The sequence below is a fragment of the Hemiscyllium ocellatum genome, chromosome X (genome assembly GCF_020745735.1).
Source record: "Hemiscyllium ocellatum isolate sHemOce1 chromosome X, sHemOce1.pat.X.cur, whole genome shotgun sequence".
NCBI lineage: Eukaryota > Metazoa > Chordata > Chondrichthyes > Orectolobiformes > Hemiscylliidae > Hemiscyllium > Hemiscyllium ocellatum.
Window position 1 is genome coordinate 20,895,915 of NC_083453.1, and position 23,024 is coordinate 20,918,938.

The 23,024-nt window shown below is 49.5% G+C and overlaps 1 protein-coding gene across 1 annotated transcript; it reads right to left on the bottom strand.

Annotated features, from left to right (window-relative positions):
* Positions 1–249: 249 nt before the first annotated feature.
* LOC132805757 (fidgetin-like) lies at positions 250–2,454 on the bottom strand. The gene has a single exon (XM_060820988.1). The coding sequence runs from the start codon at positions 2,452–2,454 to the stop codon at positions 250–252; it is 2,205 nt and encodes a 734-aa protein (XP_060676971.1).
* Positions 2,455–23,024: the final 20,570 nt, after the last annotated feature.

Consider the following 23,024-nt stretch of genomic DNA (forward strand, 5'->3'; position numbering starts at 1 on the left):
GGGCCAGAGGCAGGTGGAAGACACTCGTTTATATATGCAAATGGCTAACATCCACTTCAGTGTGGGTGAAGGATGCCCCTGGCTTATCCTTTATCAAGATGGTATCTGAACAGCTCAGGCCATTCCGGTGCCCAAACAACATCCTTGGCATCCAAACTGGTGCCGCCGACACCAATCGCGCTGTTCCCTTTGTGGTACAGACCAGCTTCTCCCCACTGCTGTTCCACCCGACCCTCACAAACGTCGCGGTCAGATGCCAGTTCCGAATAACCGGCTCCACTCCATGTACAGCTTGAGTTCCTTTTGCGAAACGCTGGGCTGAACTTTGCAAAGAGCGTTTTCAAAGTCCTTGTAGGTGGTAGGCTGTAATGGCGCGGTCAGACTGTGGCCCGGTCCTAATGCTGCCTGTTGACAGAGCTGGATCAGATCACTCCCAGAATACCCCTCTGTGTGCTCAACAATGGAGCTAATTTCCCCATCACTGAGGCAGTGGTCTTGTTGAGACAAACCACAGATTAAAATTTGACGCCTTGCGATGTTGTCGGGCGGAGAGATGTAAAGTCGCTTTACAAAGTACCTGTGTATGGTCTCCTCTATATCATCTGGATGCCTGGTACCTCCAATGACGATAATATGGTCACTGCTCGAGTTCATCACACCTTCCACGTGAGACAAGAGTTTGGCTTTAATGGAGCTTAGGTGGTTACTCTCTTCACCTGCAGTGTTAGAGAGCACGGCATCGAGCTCATTTATAAAGATAACAGATGGCTGGCGGGATCGGGCAATGAGAAACATAGTCTGCAAGATCATCTCTCCATCTCCCTTCCACTTGGAGATGAAAGCTGACCCACTGACCTTGAGGAAGGTCGCCCCGAGACAGGAGGCAATACACCTTGTGAGCATTGTTTTACGCCCACCGCGTGGTCCGAACAGCAAGATGCTTTTGGGTGGTCCGTTTCCACCGCTGTACGCACCAGGCCTCATCAGGGGCCACAACACGTGCTCTTCAATCACTGCTTTCGCAGTATCCAGCCCAGCAACATCACCCCAGTGGACTGGAGGACCACGGTCAACAATTTCATTTGTTACAAGGTTTACAAGCTGGGAGTCTAGGTTCTTCAACTGCTCCTCTAACCCACCACTGGCCAGAACCGGTTCGGTTCTCTGGAGCTGAAGCTGGTGACTAAATATGAGGCCACGGTCATCGGCCATTGCTCGATTTATTAATGTCGGGGTGAACTTCACAAGCGCCTGAGTTGATCTTGATTGCAGCGCATGTTTGTCACGGCTGTATGGTGGAGACATCACTCCTTTCCTTTCCTGGCCAATGTATCTACCAATAAGATCATCCACAAATCCTTGTTTCCCCTTCAATTCGACAGGCAATGCCTCACCATCTCTGCCGAAGCCATTACCTTTCGGGTGATCAGGAACGACATCAGCTGGCAACTGGTACGAATCCGAAGTAGTCCTTTGTTGTCCGTAACTGTACCTCCTGTATCGACCAGTACTCTCAGGCTCCTTCGCTCCTGGGGCTTTTCTCGAACCATTGTTGACAGGCGACACCGAGTCAGGAGTCACCTTGTGGCTTTGGTAATCATAGCCAGAGACGGTGGCAGGTCGTGCTGAGGGGGGAAGAGGGAAAGGAGCCGGAATACCTGAGGGGACGTACGAAGATGGGAGATGCGCTCCAGCATAACCAGGGCCCACGCTCGATTGGCAGGGGTAACTATTTGAAGGGTACGTGTGTAGAGGGCTTACTCCAGCTAAAGTTGACCTGTAAGACGGGACGATAGTGGGCGTGGGATGCACTGGCTGCAGAAGGTTCGAGCTAGTTAAAGGTGAGGAATAAGAGGAAGGGGCTGCCAATGATGTTTGGCTGCAGTAACCTGAGGGTAAGTAAGTACCATTGTAACCTGATGAATATTCTGGAGATGTTCCAACTGGGACAAGGCCCGATTGATGACTCGGGAGAGTGGTGGGACCACATACATGACGTGGATAGCGAGATTCAGAGTGACTATTGGTTACTACAGAGGAGCCGCTTATCCCTACACCGCCATCAACTGGTTGGAGAGTGGAATTAGTTCCTGTCCTACTGCCAGAAAGGCCCTCATGGATGGAGTTGACAGAATATGCATCATCAACACTCAGTGACATTTGCCAGGTATCATTTTCATTTTTTTGTTCATGAACTGGCCCAAAAGATGCCTCTGTGTAAGCATTGAGCTCAGGTCTCTCACAGGAAGAGTTCACAAGCCCAGAGTATTTCTCTGCGAACTTCTTGAGCAGATTAGAGGCAGACAGTGCCGAAACATCATCATTTGCCCACACATACTGGTGACGTTGCTGGCTGAGATTGTTCTCGTCTGGTTTGGGTGCTGGAGAGGACGTGGTAAATGAGATGTCGAGGTACTGCTCTGGCTTCTGGGCATGCTCCGGTGTCCAATGCATTTTCCAACAGGTCTGAAAGACAACAAAAGACATTGTGACTGGGACCTTCAAAGAGCAGAGCATTCAGCTGGAACTGCCAGGTTATCCAGTTGCCTGACTGTCAGAGTTGGATGTTCCTTGCTTTACCCTGAATATGAAACTCTTAGGGTACTACCGATCAGGCACAGGAACACACAGTTTCAGATATGAGCGCTATTTCAATGTTCTCTCAATGTTCAGTGGCCAACCATCTCCCTCACAGGGAACTGAATGACTAGGACAAGGAGAGTCCCAAATTAAGTTCAGCTAAGGGCAGGGTAGGTTATATCATGCAATGCACAATCTATTTACTTGACTTACATTTCCCTACGCTTTCTATCGATAGAATTCAAAGGGTTTGGGGAGAAAATGGGAACAGGAGACTGAGTTAGATGACCAGCTATGATCATGTTGAATGGTGGAATAGGCTTGAAAGGCCGAATGGCCAACTTCTGCTCCCATTGTTTCTGTCGGAAGGCCCATAAGATATAGGAACAGAATCAGGCCGGTTGGTCCATCCATTCTGCTCCACCTTTCGATGGCTGACATGTTTCACAAAGCCATTCTCCCACCTTCCCCCTGTTCACCCTCGATCCCCTTTTGAATTCGGTGAAAGTGAGGACTGCAGATGCTGGAGATCAGAGTCGAGAGTGTGGTGCTGGAAAAGCACAGCAGGTCAGGCAGCATCCAAGGAACAGGAAAATCCCCCTACAAGGGCTTTTGCCCAAAACGTCAATTCTCCTGCTCCTTGAATGCTAGCTAACCTGCTGTACTTTTCCAGCAACAGTCTCAACCTCTTTTGAATTAGCAGCTTATCTATCTTTGTCTTAAATAACTATTTTTTCTGCTTTAGTGTTGTAATGTACCAAGACCAGGCTCATTGCTTGCAAAATATTCCATTCAAAGGTCTAAGCTGATTGATTTTCAAAGTAACTGGCTCAGGGCCTAGGTCCTGGATTAGAGGTGCTGGAAAAGCACAGCAGTTCAGGCAGTAAAATCGACATTTCGGGCAAAAGCCCTTGTAGAGGTATTAGATTAGATTACTTACAGTATGGAAACAGGCCCTTCGGCCCAACAAGTCCGCACCGACCCGCCGAAGTGCAACCCACCCATACCCCTACCTAACACTACGGTCAATTTAGCATGGCCAATTCACCTGACCCGCACATCTTTGGACTGTGGGAGGAAACCGGAGCGCCCGGAGGAAACCCACGCAGACACGGGGAGAACGTGCAAACTCCACACAGTCAGTCGCCTGAGTCGGGAATTGAACCCAGGTCTCAGGTGCTGTGAGGCAGCAGTGCTAACCACTGTGCCACCGTGCCGCCCTTATCTTGCAGTAAAGATATGTATGGACTGAACAGACATAGGCTTGGCTGAGATTCCCTCCCCGACTTGAACAAATATTCTTCCAAAACTCATTGATACTTTTTACAGCAATCTTTCATGGTTTGGTCCAACCCACAAGCTATTTAAAGATTAAATTTGATTCCAGGACTTGAAAGTTATTCCGAATCAAATTATTTTTATATTGCAAGAAGGATCAATGTACCCTGATATTGTTTTTATCCCAGATTAGTTTACAGTTTACTTCAGTGCCTCTCCAATCAACTTTTATTTTGAAGTTTAGGGGGCTTGTATTTCTTGACTAGGTAATGTCACCGGACTGATGATCCAGAGGACCACATGGATGTTCTGGGGAGCCATGAGTTCAAATCCCACCATGGCCCCAGTGGAATTTAAATTCAATTCATATGAAAACTAGCCTTTAGGGTGACTGTGACAGCTTTCATCAGTCGCCATTAAAAAGCAATCTGGGTCACTTTAAGAAAGGAGATCTGCCATCTTTACCTGGTCTGGCCTACATGTGACTCCAGACTCACAGCAATGTGGCTGACCCATCAACTCTGAAACCAATGAGCCACTCAGTTCAAGGGGCAACTAGGGATAGGCAACAAATACTGGTCTTGTGAGTGACTTCCATACCCCACGAAAGAATAAAAAGTGGTTATTATTTTCTAGTTTTGTACTGTGGAATGCCAGCGAGTGTTTAGTTATGCTAACGAACAACCATGTTCTGCAGACTATTTTTAAAGATTTTTCCCCCCAGTAAACCCACTCAGACACATCTCGGGTGTAGGTGAGATTGAACCTGAAACTTATTATTTAGAAGTAAGGACAGTACCACCATGCCAGAACAGCCCAAACGCTTCAGTGATGGAAAGAGGAGCATTGGGTCATTAATCCACTGATCGTTGGCAATAGACGCAGCAGCAACATTTTGGGGATCAACTGAGCAACCGTCTATAATTCGGAGATCCTTGGACCATACTTATCCTCCCCTCGATAAAGTCAGCAAAACAGGGGCGCTTGGCAAAGAAAAAAGCCATAATAAAGGAAAGACTTGCATTTGCATAGCGCCTTGCGCACCTTTGGAAGGTCCCAAAGTCTCTTGCAGCCAATGAAGTACCTTTGAAGTGTCGCCACTGTCGTAACCTAGGTGACGTGGAGGCCGATTTGCGCACAGCAAGATCCCGTGAGCAGCAATGAAATAAATGAAGCAACAATTCACCCATGGGTATTGTTGGTCTCAGGGCTCCTCCCGATCCAAAACGTCTTCACAGTCTGAAAAATACTTTGGAAGGTTTCGATGAAAAATACATGCGTAATTATACAGTGGTGAAATTTGCTGCTAGTCAGACCTGGTACTTGGCTGAAGTGAACAAGAGGTTAATCTCCTCACATCCTCTCAGATCACAGCTTGTCCATGGGACTTACCTCCTTCCTCCCTTGACCCTGTTCTTGTAAATGGCTGCTCTCTCTTCATCTTCCCCTTGCCAATGCTCCCCCTACACAACACCCCTTTCAAACATTTTCTCCATACCCCATCTACTAATCAATCTTTGACCCCTCTCCACAAGCGACCACTCCCTTCTCCAATCTCCCTTTCACTGTCAGGTCCTTGACCATATTTGACCTTCTTGTGCAGCTTATGGGAATTGGCTCTATTAGCTGCTGCCTTGGTGAACTGTCAGTCCTGTCTACCTTTGAACACACTATCCTTCACCTCCGCCATATCTGCTCCCAGGAGAACCATTCCACCACAGAACACACCAGATGGCCTCCTTCATTAGAGACCGCAATTTCCCTTCTCACGTGGTTAAAGATGCCCTCCAACGCATCTCGTCCACACCCCGCACCTCCGCCCTCAGACCCCACCCCTCCAACTGTAACAAGGACAGAACCCCCTGGTGCTCACCTTCCAGCCTACCAACCTTCGCATAAACCAAATCATCTGCCGACATTTCCGCCACCTCCAAAAAGACCCCACCACCAGGGATATATTTCCCTCCCCACCCCTTTCCGCCTTCCGCAAAGACCGTTCCCTCCGTGACTACCTGGTCAGGTCCACGCCCCCCTACAACCCACCCTCCCATCCTGGCACCTTCCCCTGTCACCGCAGGAACTGTAAAACCTGTGCCCACACCTCCTCCCTCACCTCTATCCAAGGCCCTAAAGGAGCCTTCCACATCCATCAAAGTTTTACCTGCACATCCACCAATATCATTTATTGTATGCGGTCTCCTCTACATTGGGGAGACTGGACGCCTCCTAGCAGAGCACTTTAGGGAACATCTCCGGGACACCCGCACCAATCAACCCCACCACTCCGTGGCCCAACATTTCAACTCCCCCTCCCACTCTGCCGAGGACATGGAGGTCCTGGGCCTCCTTCACCGCCGCTCCCTCACCACCAGATGCCTGGAGGAAGAACGCCTCATCTTCCGCCTCGGAACATTTCAACCCCAGGGCATCAATGTGGACTTCAACAGCTTCCTCATTTCCCCTTCCTCCAACTCACCCTAGTTCCAAACTTCCAGCTCAGCACTGTCACCATGACCTGTCCTACCTGACGATCTCCCTTCCCACCTATCCGCTCCACCCTCCTCTCTGACCTATCACCTCCATCCTCACGCCCATTCAGCTATTGTACTTGCTGCTGCTTTCTCTGCACCCCAAACCCCACTCCCCTCTCATTTATCTCTCCACTGCAGCCACCCTGCCTCTATTCCTGACGGAGGGCTTTTGCCCGAAACGTTGATTTTCCTGCTCCTCGGATGCTGCCTGATCTGCTGCGCTTTTCCAGCACCACTTTAATCCAGACAGGTGATGGGTAGGGACCAGGACGTTTTTCCTCAGCTTGCAAGATGCAGGCTGAAAATCACATTTTGACAGAAGCCTGACCGCAAACTGGAATGAGAACCAGCTTCATGACATGAAAAGCTGTGCTCCGTACACACGAGACCCTGTGGGACCTGCCCTCACATTATTTCCAGCCCCAGCTAAGACAGCAATGAGGAAGTATTTCCTCTCGCTGACAGTCATTAGTCTTTGGAATTCTCTTCATTTGAGAGCAGAAGGGGCTGGGTCATTGATTATATTTTCTATTTATAGGGGGACAGGCAGGAAGGAAAGTAGATTTAAGGTCACAGCATGGCCATATTGGATGGCAGAGTCAGCGATGAAGGCCAAAGGTTCTGCTACTTCTGTTCTATAATGTTCTTATCATTCTTCCATGAGAAGGTCCAAAGCGGGGATAATCACCGCTGACTGCACAACGTCCAGGACCAGTCACAACTCCTCAGGTACTGAAGCAGTCCAGGAGCGCACTGAGCCTGTTACTCTGACAGAGGGACAAGGCAGCAGCACAGTGAGCCTGGTATCTCTGACTGAGGGACAGGACAGCAGCACAGTGAGCCTGGTATCTCTGGCTGAGGGACGGGACAGCAGCACAGTGAGCCTGGTATCTCTGACTGAGGGACAGGACAGCAGCACAGTGAGCCTGGTATCTCTGACTGAAGGACAGGGCAGCAGCACAGTGAGCCTGGTGTCTCTGACTGAGGGACAGGACAGCAGCACAGTGAGCCTGGTATCTCTGACTGAGGAACAAGGCAGCAGCACAGTGAGCCTGGTATCTCTGACTGAGGGACAGGACAGCAGCACAGTGAGCCTGGTATCTCTGGCTGAGGGACAGGACAGCAGCACAGTGAGCCTGGTATCTCTGACTGAGGGAGAGGGCAGCAGCACAGTGAGCCTGGTATCTCTGACTGAGGGACAGCGCAGCAGCACAGTGAGCCTGGTATCTCTGACTGAGGGACAGGGCAGCAGCACAGTGAGCCTGGTATCTCTGAGGGACAGGGCAGCAGCACAGTGAGCCTGGTGTCTCTGACTGAGGGACAGGGCAGCAGCACAGTGAGCCTGGTATCTCTGACTGAGGGACAGCGCAGCAGCACAGTGAGACTGGTATCTCTGACTGAGGGACAGGGCAGCAGCACAGTGAGCCTGGTATCTCTGACTGAGGGACAGCGCAGCAGCACAGTGAGCCTGGTATCTCTGACTGAGGGACAGGACAGCAGCACAGTGAGCCTGGTATCTCTGACTGAGGGACAGGGCAGCAGCACAGTGAGCCTGGTATCTCTGACTGAGGGACAGGGCAGCAGCACAGTGAGCCTGGTATCTCTGACTGAGGGACAGGACAGCAGCACAGTGAGCCTGGTATCTCTGACTGAGGGACAGGACAGCAGCACAGTGAGCCTGGTATCTCTGACTGAGGGACAGGGCAGCAGCACAGTGAGCCTGGTATCTCTGACTGAGGGACAGGACAGCAGCACAGTGAGCCTGGTATCTCTGACTGAGGGACAAGGCAGCAGCACAGTGAGCCTGGTATCTGTGAGGGACAGGGCAGCAGCACAGTGAGCCTGGTATCTCTGACTGAGGGACAGGACAGCAGCACAGTGAGCCTGGTATCTCTGACTGAGGGACAGGGCAGCAGCACAGTGAGCCTGGTATCTCTGACTGAGGGACAGGGCAGCAGCACAGTGAGCCTGGTATCTCTGACTGAGGGACAGGACAGCAGCACAGTGAGCCTGGTATCTCTGACTGAGGGACAGGACAGCAGCGCAGTGAGCCTGGTACCTCTGACTGAGGGACAGGACAGCAGCGCAGTGTCCCTGGTATCTCTGACTGAGGGACAGGGCAGCAGCACAGTGAGCCTGGTATCTCTGACTGAGGGACAGGACAGCAGCACAGTGAGCCTGGTATCTCTGACTGAGGGACAGGGCAGCAGCACAGTGAGCCTGGTATCTCTGACTGAGGGACAGGACAGCAGCACAGTGAGCCTGGTATCTCTGACTGAGGGACAGGACAGCAGCACAGTGAGCCTGGTATCTCTGACTGAGGGAGAGGGCAGCAGCACAGTGAGCCTGGTATCTGTGAGGGACAGGGCAGCAGCACAGTGAGCCTGGTATCTCTGACTGAGAGACAGGACAGCAGCACAGTGAGCCTGGTATCTCTGACTGAGGGACAGGGCAGCAGCACAGTGAGCCTGGTATCTCTGACTGAGGGACAGGACAGCAGCACAGTGAGCCTGGTATCTCTGACTGAGGGACAGGACAGCAGCACAGTGAGCCTGGTATCTCTGACTGAGGGACAGGACAGCAGCACAGTGAGCCTGGTATCTCTGACTGAGGGACAGGGCAGCAGCACAGTGAGCCTGGTACCTCTGACTGAGGGACAGGACAGCAGCGCAGTGTCCCTGGTATCTCTGACTGAGGGACAGGGCAGCAGCACAGTGAGCCTGGTATCTCTGACTGAGGGACAGGACAGCAGCACAGTGAGCCTGGTATCTCTGACTGAGGGACAGGACAGCAGCACAGTGAGCCTGGTATCTCTGACTGAGGGACAGGGCAGCAGAACAGTGAGCCTGGTATCACTGACTAAGGGACAACGCAGCAGCACAGTGAGCCTGGTATCTCTGACTGAGGGACAGGACAGCAGCACAGTGAGCCTGGTATCTCTGACTGAGGGAGAGGGCAGCAGCACAGTGAGCCTGGTATCTCTGAGGGACAGGGCAGCAGCATTGTGAGCCTGGTATCTCTGACTGAGAGACAGGACAGCAGCACAGTGAGCCTGGTATCTCTGACTGAGGGACAGGGCAGCAGCACAGTGAGCCTGGTATCTCTGACTGAGGGACAGGACAGCAGCATTGTGAGCCTGGTATCTCTGACTGAGGGACAGGACAGCAGCACAGTGAGCCTGGTATCTCTGACTGAGGGACAGGACAGCAGCACAGTGAGCCTGGTATCTCTGACTGAGGGACAGGGCAGCAGCACAGTGAGCCTGGTATCTCTGACTGAGGGACAGGACAGCAGCACAGTGAGCCTGGTATCTCTGACTGAGGGACAGGGCAGCAGCACAGTGAGCCTGGTATCTCTGACTGAGGGACAACGCATGACAGGGATGTCGTGTGTTTCGATGTTGTCTCTGAATGAGGCAACAAGTGGAAAGTGAGTGAACCTCCTGCATATCTTGCCCGGTCCAGGCCACGAGCTGTGGTTCAGTGTCTCTGAGCACAGTGTCCTCACTGCAGCATTTCAATGAGAGTTCCCAGGGCATCCCGAGGCGGGTACTCAAGGGCTGAAGGGCCCTCTGATTGGATCGAAGATGGACCAGAAGGGTTCTTGGAGACTGGCACATCTTGGATGTCACTGTCTGTGGGTGTGGAGTGTGTGCGTTTGTCTGTGTGTGTGAGTGAGTGTGTGAGAGAGAGTGTATATGAGTGTGTGTGTTTGTCTGTGTGTGTCAGTGAGTGCGTGTGAGTGAGTGTGTTTGTGTGTGTGAGAGAGTGAGTCAGTGAGTGCATGTGTGGGTGTGCGAGTGAGTGTGTATGAGCGTGTTTGTGTGTGTTTGTCTGTGTGTGTGTGAGAGAGTGCGTTAGTGAGTGTGTGCACGCGCGCCCAATGGGGCACGCCCTGAGTTGTTGATGCCTCATGTCTAAGATGGAGACTGTTCAGTGTGGGCGGTGAGCGGAATCTTCGAGATGCCCCCTCTAGGAGAAAGTGAGCTCTGCAGATGCTGGAGATCAGAGCTGAAAAATGTGTTGCTGGAAAAGCGCAGCAGGTCAGGCAGCATCCGAGGAGCAGGAGAATCGACGTTCAAAGAAGGGCATATGCCCGAAACATCGATTCTCCGGCTCCTTGGATGCTGCCTGACCTGCTGCGCTTTTCCAGCACCACATTTTCCAGGTTCTCCCTCTGGCTTCCTTGTGGAGAATTCCCCACGTCTAGATCATTGGGCGAGTTTGGTAAAATAACAAGCTGAATATTGCTGAGGTGAGTTCGGCAGTTAACAAACAATAAAGCCCCTTAATTAGTGCAATAATCTGTGAGAAATGACTTCATGCTCTGGAGTGCATAACAGGCTGCTTCGATTCAGCTCAATACTCAGAGATAATCCCAGATCAAAGCTGCTGCCATTTCTCAAGAATGAAAGATGCAGAATATAAACGATCTCTTGCTGGAGTTCCAGCATTGTTACCTAAAATGGCAGACATAGGAAATCCAATTCTCCCAACAGCATTTCAATGAACCAAATCTTGCATGTTCCTGGCCAAAGAGCAATAAATTAAGTTTAGTTTGTTTTAGCTTTAATCAGCAGAAACCTCTAGCCCTTGAAGTGTTCGCCAACTCTGCACTTTGTCATTTTTGACCTCACAACACAAACCTCGTCAGAAATCAGTTGCATTGAGCCAACGTCTGTCCAAACTGCCGTCCTGTTGGAAGGAACCATTTCCTCTCAGAATCTCCGTCAAGGACTGTCTGAGTGAGACAGTCCTGTCTGGTCTCGAACTGAGCTATTCAGACCCAGTAAATTCCAGATTGACTTCTGTGTGAGGCGAAAGTGAGGCCTGCAGACGCTGGAGATCCGAGTCGAGATTAGAGTGGTGCTGGGAAAGCACAGCAGGTCAGGCAGCATCCGAGGAGCAGGAAAAATCAACACTTTGGGCAAAAGCTCTTCATCGGGAAAGGGCTTTTGCCCGAAATGTTGATTTTCCTGCTCCTCGGATGCTGCCTGACCTGCTGTGCTTTTCCAGCACCACACTAATCTACACCCTGATTTCTGTGTGGGTCAATTTGGGTGATGATGTAATCAAAGTATCCTGTTCCTGCTTCCTCCCCCGTACCCTTTGATCCCTTTAACCCGAAGAGCTATATCTAACTTCTTCTTGAAAACATTCCATGTTTTTGCCTCAACCACTTCCTGTGGCAGAGAATTCCACAGGCTCCCCATTCCCTGGGTGAAGGCATTTCTCCACATCTCAGTCCTACCTATAAACTGTGACCCCCTCCTCCCCCACCCCGTGTTTCTCTGGCAACTGTAACCTACAAACTGCTCTGAAATGACTCTAGAACTGTTTTGAATGACCAACTGAAAACCTCGCAACAGGCCCCATCCTTGTTTCTGAGCAAAGTTGAATGTAATTAATATTGAAACACCATGTACAATTCTAAAGGGGGTGCAGGAGCAGAGGGAGCTGGGTGTATCTGTGTACAGATCATTGAAGGTGGCAGGACAGGTGGAGGGGACAGTTAATAAAGCACACAGTGTCCCCAGCTTTATTAATAGGGACATAGAGGACAAGAGCAGGGAGGTGATGTTGAACTTGTACAAGACCCTTGTTAGACCCTCAGCTGGAGGGTTGTGTCCAGAAAGTGCTGGAGAAACTCAGCAGGTCTGGCAACATCTGTGGAGAGGGATGTACAGTTATCAATATGACTCTTTTTCAGGATTTCAGGATTTCTGAAAAGAGTCTCACCAGATTCGGAATGTTAACTCTGTTTCTCTCTCCGCAGACCCATGCTGAGTTTCTCCAGCCACCTTCTTATTTGTGTGTCAGATTTCTGGTATCTGCAGTATTCGCTTTTAATTAAGGATGCTGATAGGACATCCTGCTGTCATCAGGACAGAAGTTCAAGAATACCAAATCCCAAAGGGGACAACAATTTATTTGGTCATCTTCCAATTCTGTCTGGATGAAGCTTGGATGGCAGATCGAGGCAACGCCCCTGTGCATATATTTTACTCTCTTCATGGTGTCACTGAACATGATGACACAGAACAGTCCATGCATCCACCAGCTCATCTCTTTCGCTACCCTGACTTTCCTCTGTGCAGTAAGAGTTGGTCGTGCATGCCAACTGTGGTTTGCTAGAACATATGCAAGTCAACACTGCCATGTCTCCAAGGGTCACTTGCCCTTCCCACTACTGCCATTGTACTTGGTTTGCAGAGTCGACGTCATTTAACAATTCAGTATCAACACATCGCCTCAAATCAGAAATATAAGCAATTCTTTTGCGCATCACCTGTCAAAAGAACAGGTATCCACTGTTGGTCCAACATTTTGATGGCGAGCAGCTTTTCTTGCAGACTTCATGCCCTCTTGGGCGACTGACAACTGAAAAACAGAAATGAGAGAGACTCGAGTGGTCCCAAATTGTTTGGGACCCTCAGGGGTGTTTGCTGAACGTACCGACAATTCCTGTTGAGTGGGGGATTATTGTGATTTTTGATCTTAAGGCATTGAATGGGTTCAGATGAACACAAGGCATCAATTTCAGGTGTGAATTCCCCCATTTGCGAACGTTTCAATCAGAAAATGTGATGGGCTGGCCTTTGTTCCATGGATTGAAAGCAATCTTTCCTTATCCATGTGGGAATGGGACTTGCCTGTGATCCGTACTCTCAATTGCCTGTTTCCTTTGAGGGGGCAGTTTCATAAAATACATCTTAGAAAGTTATCTGGGAATACATCAATATCGGCATAGTATCCCAAGGGAAAGCATCAATATTAATAGATGTTCCCCCAGGAACGTGTGCCAGTATCTGCACAGCATCACACAGGGTGTTTGTCAGTGTCTGTAGAGAGTCCCTTGGGGAGTGTGTCAGTATCTGTAGAGGGCCCCTTGGGGAGTGTGTCAGTGTCTGTAGAGAGTCCCTTAGGGAGTGTGTCAGTATCTGTAGAGAGTCCCTTGGGGAGTGTGTCAGTGTCTGTAGAGGGTCCCTTGGGGAGTGTGTCAGTGTCTGTAGAGAGTCCCTTGGGGAGTGTCAGTATCTGTAGAGGGTCCCTTGGGGAGTGTGTCAGTATCTGTAGAGAGTCCCTTGGGGAGTGTGACAGTATCTCTAGAGGGTCCCTTGGGGAGTGTGTCAGTATCTGTAGAGGGCCCCTTGGGGAGTGTGTCAGTGTCTGTAGAGGGTCCCTTGGGGAGTGTGTCAGTATCTGTAGAGGGCCCCTTGGGGAGTGTGTCAGTATCTGTAGACGGTCCCTTGGGGAGTGTCAGTATCTGTAGAGGGCCCCTTGGGGAGTGTGTCAGTGTCTGTAGAGGGTCCCTTGGGGAGTGTGTCAGTATCTGTAGAGAGTCCCATGGGGAGTGTGTCAGTGTCTGTAGAGAGCCCCATGGGGAGTTCATCAGTATCTGTAGAGAGTCCCTTGGGGAGTGTGTCAGAATCTGTAGAGGGTCCCTTGGGGAGTGTGTCAGTGTCTGTAGAGGGTCCCATGGGGAGTGTGTCAGTATCTGTAGAGGGTCCTTTGGGGAGTGTGTCAGTATCTGTAGAGGGTCCCTTGGGGAGTGTGCCAGTATCTGTAGAGGGGCCCTTGGGGAGTGTGCCAGTATCTGTAGAGGGTCCTTTGGGGAGTGTGTCAGTGTCTGTAGAGAGTCCCTTGGGGAGTGTGTCAGTGTCTGTAGAGGGTCCTTTGGGGAGTGTGTCAGTGTCTGTAGAGGGTTCCTTGGGGAGTGTGTCAGTATCTGTAGAGGGTCCCTTGGGGAGTGTGCCAGTATCTGTACAGGGGCCCTTGGGGAGTGTGCCAGTATCTGTAGAGGGTCCTTTGGGGAGTGTGTCAGTGTCTGTAGAGGGTTCCTTGGGGAGTGTGTCAGTATCTGTAGAGGGTCCCTTGGGGAGTGTGTCAGTGTCTGTAGAGGGTCCCTTGGGGAGTGTGTCAGTATCTGTAGAGGGCCCCTTGGGGAGTGTGTCAGTATCTGTAGACGGTCCCATGGGGAGTGTGTCAGTGTCTGTAGAGGGTCCCTTGGGGAGTGTGTCAGTATCTGTAGAGGGCCCCTTGGGGAGTGTGTCAGTGTCTGTAGAGGGTCCCTTGGGGAGTGTGTCAGTATCTGTAGAGGGTCCCTTGGGGAGTGTGTCAGTAGCTGTAGAGGGTCCTTTGGGGAGTTCATCAGTATCTGTAGAGAGTCCCTTGGGGAGTGTGTCAGTGTCTGTAGAGGGTCCCTTGGGGAGTGTGTCAGTATCTGTAGAGGGTCCCTTGGGGAGTGTGCCAGTATCTGTAGAGGGTCCTTTGGGGAGTGTGCCAGTATCTGTTCAGAGTCCCTTGGGGCGTGTGCCAGTATCTGTAGAGAGTCCCTCAGCGAATTCTGGTAGTAACAGGTAAGGAGGTTAAACCTATCCTCGGCACATCAGAGACATGGGGTAACCATAGAGTCATAGAGATGTTCAGCATGGAAACAGACCCTTCTGTCCAACCCGTCCATGCTGACCAGATATCCCAACCCAATCTAGTCCCACCTGCCAGCACCCAGCCCATATCCCTCCAAACCCTTCCTATTCATATACCCATCCAAATGCCTCTTAAATGTTGCAATTGTACCAGCCTCCACCACTTCCTCTGGCAGCTCATCCCATACACGTACCACTCTCTGCGTGAAAAAGTTGTCCCTTAGGTCTCTTTTATATCTTTTCCCTCTCACCCTAAACCTACGCCCTCTAGTTCTGGATTCCCCGACCCCTGGGAAAAGACCTTGTCTATTTATCCTATCCATGCCCCTCATAATTCTGTAAACCTCTATGAGGTCACGCCTCAGCCTCCGACGCTCCAGGGAAAACAGCCCCAGTGTATTCAGTCTCTCCCTGTAGCTCAAACCCTCCAACCCTGGCAACATCCTTGTAAATCTTTTCTGAACCCTGTCAGGTTACACAACACTTTTCCGAGACTGACACACATTTACTCTGGACACATGGATCAACAGGAGTCGTTAATAAAATGGCCTTCCCTTGGCTGCCAGTGTAAGTAATCCAGTGGGCCGATTTAATTTGCCCGAAGCTATGTAAGACCAGTGCTATAAGAGCCAAAAGCCAAAATCGACAGAGATTTTAATAAGGGAGAAATTAGTCAATGCGTCATCTTCCTTAAGTAGCACTCATTGAGGAAGAATGTTGCTGAGAGAATGATATACCTGCTACTCTCGCTGCTTGCTTTCTGATTATAAATATGATGTTTTAAACATTTTAAACATTGAAAGACACCAACTTGCAATAAACTTTGGGCGGCACAGTGGCTCAGTGGTGAGCTCTGCTGTCTCACAGCACCAGGGTCCCGGGTTCGTATTCCAGCCTCGGGTAAGTGGGTGGAGTTTGCACATCCTCCCACAGCCCAAATTTGGGGAGGTTAGGTTAGCTGTGCTAAATGTAGGGTTATAGGAATAGTGGTGGGGGGGGCGGTCTGGTGAGATGCTGTGCCGAGGGTCAGTGCAGACTTGATAGGCCAAATGGCCTCTTTCTGCACTGAAGGGATTGTATGAAAAAAGCATCAAAGCCAGCTATCAGGCTGATTAGACTAATACGCACCACTTTCCTGCTGCTTTCTTGTAGCCCTGCAAATGAATCCTCTCTGAGTCCTTGTCTGCCTTTTGAAAATCTTTGCACGCTCTACCACTTTAAAGGTCATCATTTCAGATCGTAAAAGCCCTCTGCGAAAATGGTTTTGCCATCTCGCTTTTATTTTTGCCAATCATTTCAAATCAACCATGTCTGCAATTGATTGCCACTGCCACGTTGCGAGCGGGAGTCCCTAATTTCAGGCGAATTCATGTCTGCAGAGAGCAGCTGTGTTCCACAGCAGCAGGAGTGACAAGGAGGTGTTTGTAAAATCAACTCTTTAAACATCTTTCAGCAATGGAGCACCCGTTCCAGGAACTGAACCAGTGAAAGAACACCAGCTGCAGAAGTTGCACAAGGATGGAACGAAAATATAGACTGCAAGAACATGTGATTTTTTTTTAAAACCCAAACCCCCGATACGTGTACCATTGGCAGAGTAAAAGGGCAAAATATTGCTTTTTAATCACGTTTTTGTACTCGTTGCACACTCAGTTCGCTTCAGCTGGGTGACCAAGATGATTTCGCAGTGTGACAGACATCGTCACATCGCGTGGCACTGTCCTTTGGGTTTCAGCTGAAGTGGTTGTTAGATTGTGGCCAGACCAACATGAATATGCCCGAAAACACGTGAATGTATTCTTTCAGTACTTTATTGGGGGAAAAAAGGGATGAGGAAGAAAGGAAGGCGCACACTTTACATGAGCAGCATTTCAAATGGTGCTTTGCAACCACTATTAGAGCATAGGAAACATGGCAGTCAATTTGTCCGCAGCAAAATCCCACAAGTAGCAATTGTACAATGACCAGGAAATGCTTTTCTGATGTCAGTCGATGGATCAGTTTTTGTGAGAGGGTTGGAGAGAACCCACTTGCTCTTCTTTGAGTAGTGCTACAGAGCTTTTTACATCCACCTGAGAGGGCATTTGGATTAACGTGTCATCGGAAAGCCAGTACCTCGTACAGTGCAGCACTGCCTCAGCTCCACACAGGCGCCATGTTATAGTTCCTCAAGTGGGAGGGACGCAGGGGTCCTGTCTCTGCCAAAAGGAGGCGTTTGAAGTGGTGGCCTGGGACAAAGCCATAAAGGGGGGGGGTTGTAATTGAGGACCAATGGGACGAACAGGGATGGAGTGAAGTTTGCCAATGGGAAGGAGCTCATTCTTCACATGCCTGGTCCACCAGGCACTTTGTCAAACGTTTCTGAACACAGGCACCTTCTGCTCCTCACAGTTCCTGTCTTGTCACACTGATGTCCTTCATTCTGTATCGCCTAGACATATGGCCCGTGTAGCTTTGCGCTCCCAATGCTATTTCAGGCACTTAATGGGCTCCTTATTGCAGACCACAACTGTTTGCGAGCATTTATAGTTGCGCCTGTTTCATTTTGCAAGGCAGATGATTCCTCATTTTAGCGCATAAACTGAAAACAACAAAACGGGCGTATAAATAGAAGGCAGATACTCTTCCAAAAGTCTTTATTAATCTACAGTCAGCCCGCAAGACTTAACTCTCCTACCCCCACCAAGCTCGGACTAGTATTTACTGCTATCTTTTGATTTGCCCTCTTTGAGCTTTGAATGTATGCTACCTTTTGTGGCATGTTCCTGGCGTAGATTTTCACATAACAGCCAGCTTCATGAGGCCCGCAAGGCACAGAGTGTGCAACTCACTTTGAGAAAAGACCGCACACAGAAATTGGAAACGTTTTGCGATCTATTATGCCATTTTGAGCAAAGGTTTGTGAGACTCGGGTCCTGGGTGAAGATACAATCCTTCGGCTAAGTTTCTGCAATCCTAGAGTCACGGAGGTCGACAGCACTAAAAAAGTACCCTTCAGCCCATTGAGCCTGTACCCAGTCAAAAAAACAAGTTCCAGACTATTCTAATCCCGTTTTTCAGCAGATTTTCCTCACTGTTTTCCTCCAAGGCCAGTGAGGCTGAAAGAATAAACTGCGGCGATATCTTCAAATGACAAAGCACAGCAGATGGACTCTGATACTCACATGAAAAATAGTGGAGAGGAATTGTGAATTCCACTGACAGAATTGGGATTGCTGATGCTTATTTCCAAACTAATTGATGACGACAAGGGTCAAAAGTGAACATCATGTGTTCCCAAGGGTAAATATTTTCTTGTTTTAAAAAAAAAATCGACTTGCCTCTTGGGGCAAGAACCTGGACCTTCTAGCCGAGATGAAGGGACTCAACCACAGCAGCCTTTCAATAGAGCTCTCTGGAGTGGGTCTTGAACCCATGCCCCTCAAAAATGAGAGGGATTTAACTAAGGCCTGGCACCTTAGACCACTTGGCCATTCTCACACTGATGTCACCCTGTGACAAACTCCTCAGATAAGTGGAAGTGGTGAGGTGTCCTACTATCGGCTGACTATTGCTGGGGTGAAATACTATCGCCTGTTTCAACTGGAAATTGAAGGACCCCATTTGAATAGGTTTTTTTTGATACCATGAGGATTGCAAATGGATTGGGCTTCAGATTACAAACCGCCGAACACAGTTAAAGGCAACGAGTTTGAATAACCCAGTAAGCAGGCCCTTACATGTGCAGAATGAAACCCTTCATCCACCAAGTATTTTGCAATTTTTTTTCTCAGGTTACTATGCATCAGGCAAGCTCTCATGCAGAAGAAAAGATCGGAAATCTTCACTGAAGTGTGCCTGTACCTGAATAGATGGGGTTCCAACGCCAACTGCTTCAAGTTTCAGCTCTCAGCTCTGAGGTTGTACCTGCTTCTACACGCATCTGTGTGAACTCTTCACCAAGAACGGTCTAGATCTCTGGAGACGTGCATTTGATCCACTGAAGGTCAAAAGGTCATCACGATATTCTGTTTTTTTCCCCCAACGTAGTAACTGAAAGACAGGAGAGAGTTCAACAAGAAGCTTCAGATCACGTCTTCCCTGCAAACCGCCCTGACACCACCTTCCTTCCCACATTCCCTTCTTAACCCACTTAGGTCTCCCTGGAGGTGGTCAGAAGGGGAAATGACGGGAGGAATCTCCCCAAGAGAGAAAACTCAACCCCTTTCTCGCCACCGCTACAGTTAAGAAAGTTCAGGAGTCATTTCTGACTCGCCCCCGGCTTGGCCCGTTCATGGCTACCACACACACCCTCAAACTCACCACCTCCCCAGCTGTCTGCCACCATTCAGGTGATATCGGTGGCAACTTTCCCACTGTGAAACCATGGTAACCCACCTGCTGAGTTAGTGGAAGGAGGTCAAGGTGAGGGTGATAGGCCGGAGTGGGGTGGGGGCGGAGAGGTCAGGAAGAGGATTGCAGGTTAGGAGGGCGGTGCTGAGTTTGAGGGAACCGACAGAGACAAGGTGGGGGGAGGGGAAATGAGGAAACTGGAGAAATCTGAGTTCATCCCTTGTGGTTGGAGGGTTCCCAGGCGGAAGATGAGGCGCTCCTCCTCCAGCCGTCGTGTTGTTATGTTCTGCCGGTGGAGGAGTCCAAGGACCTGCATGTCCTCGGTGGAGTGGGAGGGAGAGTTAAAGTGTTGAGCCACGGGGTGGTTGGGTTGGTTGGTCCGGGCGTCCCAGAGGTGTTCTCTGAAGCGTTCCGCAAGTAAGCGGCCCGTCTCCCCAATATAGAGGAGGCCACATCGGGTGCAGCGGATGCAATAGATGATGTGTGTGGAGTTGAGGCCGAGATGAGATAGTATTGAATGGCAGAGCCGGTTCAAGGGACTGAATGGCCTACTCTGGTTCTCATGTTCTTTCGCCCCTTACATGCCAATGAAAATTGTATCACAGAGCCTTGATAATTAAATTTAAAAAGTTGCAATTGGATAATCTTAATGAATTATATCTGAAGGAATAATTTGCATTGTAGCTTGCAGCTGTCGGAACAGAAACAGTCACTTGAACTGGCGAGAGTTATCAAACCAACACTTTTATTCAGGAAACAATTTTTAAACTGTGCAGCCAGGGAATAAAAAGGCAATTTGTCATCATTCAGTTTTCTATTTTCACCACGTGAGGGAGGTGTTTGATGCAAACTTAATAGAAATGGCTCAATTTGTACGTCTTTCAGAGTAATGCATTTGGTTAAATGAGTAGGGGGGTGGAGCGGCTGGGAAAGGAATTGCAGATAAGGGGCGGCCTAACATCACAGATTCCCAAGACACGATATGGATCTGAGATCGCTTTAAGATTAAACTTCAAAAAAGCCAGCACCTGTTTTCAGTAAGGGGAGTCAAGCACTGCCTTGCATTTTCCTTAACAATGCTACTTCAGTCAAAAATGCACTTGAATCACATCCAAGGCTGTCAGTTCCTGATAAGCGAGCAAGGAAAACCAGCAACATTTGCCAGAGACCCTGCTCACAGCAGCTCTGCCACACATTTCTTGAAGGAGCTGTGCGCAATTCTCCAGATTCTGGCCTGAGTTAACAAACCACACTGAGCACCTGAAAGACATTTTCATTGAGGCAGTTGAACACCATGTTTCTTGAGTGTTTTCACCAGCACCTCCTGATCGGTGGGTAATGTTAAAGGTGTCCGTCTTTCCGTCCAGAGGTCTCAGAGTAGTTCATTATTGCCTTCCTGGAGCAAAGAGACTGGTCTGTCACTCCCCACTCAGACTGCTTCCCAGGATGGCAGGACAGACGCATGAAGAGAGATTGGATCGGTTAGGACTATATTCACTGAAATTCAGAACAAAGAAGGGGGAACATCTTAGGGACTGATAAAGTCCAAACAGGACTAGACAGGGTAAACACAGGAAGGATGTTCCTGATGACCAGGGAATCCAGAACCAGGGCTCACAGGCTAAGGATCTGGGGTAGGCCATTTCGGACTGAGATGAGGTGAAATGTCTTCACCCAGAGAGTGGGGAGCCTGTGGAATTCTCTGTCACAGAAAGTGATAGAGACCAAAACATTGAACGTTTTCAAGAAGGCGTTAGATATAGTTCTTAGGAGCTAAAGGGATCACAGGGTGTGGGAAGAAAGCAAGAACAGGTGACTGAGTTGGATGATCAGCCAGGATCATATTGAACCTATTGTACAGCACAGTACAGGCCCTTCAGCCTTCGATGTTGTGCTGACCTTTTATCCTACTCTAAGTTCAGACTAACCTACATACCCTTCATTTTTCTATCATCCATGTGCCTATCCAAGAGTCACTTAAATGTCCCTAATGGATCTGACTCTACTCCCACTGCTGGCAGTGCATTCCACACACCCAGCACTCTCTGTGTAAAGAACCTACCTCTGACAGCTCTCCTAAACCTTCCTCATTACCTTAATTACCTTAAAATTATGCACCTTCGTGATAGCCATTTCCACCTTGGGAAAAAGTCTCTGGTCTATCCATTCTATCTATGCCTCCCATCATCTTGTACCAAGTCATCTCTCATCCTTCTTTGTTCCAGTGAGAAAAGCCCTAGCTCCCTCAACCTTTCTTCATAAGACCTGCCCTTCCAATCCAGACAACATCCTGGTAAATCTCCTCGGCACCCTCTCTAAAGCTTCCACATTCTTGCTGTAATGAGGCACCCAGAACTGAATACAATATTCCAAGAGTGGTCTAACCAGGGCTCTGTAGAGCTGCAGCATAACTGAACGGCTGTTAAACTCAATCCCCCGCTAATGAAAGCCAACACACCATCCGCCTTCTTGACATCCCTATCAACTTAGGTGGCAACTTTGATGGATCTATGGACGTGGACCCCAATATGGCCTCCCCTCTAGTCGGCATATCTACATATTGAGTTAGGAATCCTTCCTGGACACACCTGACAGAACTGCCCCAGCCAAACTATTTGAACTAAGGAGGTTCCAATCAAAATTAGGGAAGTTAAAGTCACCCATAACAACAACCATGTTACTTCTGCACCTTTCCAAAGTCTGCCTCCCAATTTGCTACTCGATGTCTCTGTTGCTATTGGTGGGGGGGGGGGGGGGGGGGGTTATTGGGGGGGGGTCTGTGGGAAACTCCCAATGAAGTGACTGCTCCTTTCCTGTTTCTGACTGCCACCCATACTGACTCTGTAAACAAACCCTCCTCGACCACCTCCCTTTCTGCAGCTGTGACACTATCCCTGATTAGCAATGCCACTCACCCACCTCTTTTAACTCCCTCCTCCCCCCGCTCCCAGTCCTTTTGAAACATCTAAACCCTAGAACATCCAACAACCATTTCTCCCCCTGTGATATCCAAGTCTCCATAATGGCCACAACATCATAGTTCCAAGTACTGCTCCATGCTCTAAGTTGATCACCCTTATTCCTGATATTCTTGCATTAAAATAAACACACTTCAACGCATCACAGTAACTGCACCTTTGCCCTATCGAGTGCCTATCTATTCTCACAGACTCTCTGCATGCTGTATCTGGCTGTTCACTACCTACTCCACCATCTGATCCGGAGCTCTGGTTCCCAACCCCTGCCAATGTAGTTTAAACCCTCCCAAAAAGCTTGAGCAAACCTGCCCAGGATATTGGTGTCCCTCCAGTTCAGGTGCAGCCCATCCTCCTTGTACAAATCCCATCTTCCCCAGAAGGTATCCCAATGATCCACATATCTGAAGCCCTCCCTCCTACGCCAGTCCTGCAGCCACATGCTCATCTTCACTTGCTCTCTGTTCCTAGCCTCAGTAGACTGTGGCACCGGGAGCAATCCTGAGATTACTCCTCTGCTCATCCAGCCTTCCAGCATCCAAGCTAACTCCCATATTCTCTTTACTCTTTCCCTATCTATGTCATTGTTACTGATGCGTACCATGACTTCTGGCTGCTCTCCTTCACTCTTAACAATCCTGTGGACTCGATCCAAGACAACCCTGACCCTGGCACCTGGGAGGCAACACACCATCCAGGAGTCTCATTCGCAACCACAGAAACTCCTGTCTGTTCCTCTCACCATTGAATCTCCCATCATGATTGTTCTCCTATTCTCGCCCCTTCTCTTCTGAGCTACAGAGACCTGGCCGTGATCCCTACCCCCTCAACAGTATCCAAAACGATATACTTATTAGTGAAGGGAACGGCCACAGGGAGTCCCTGCACTGTCTGCCTATT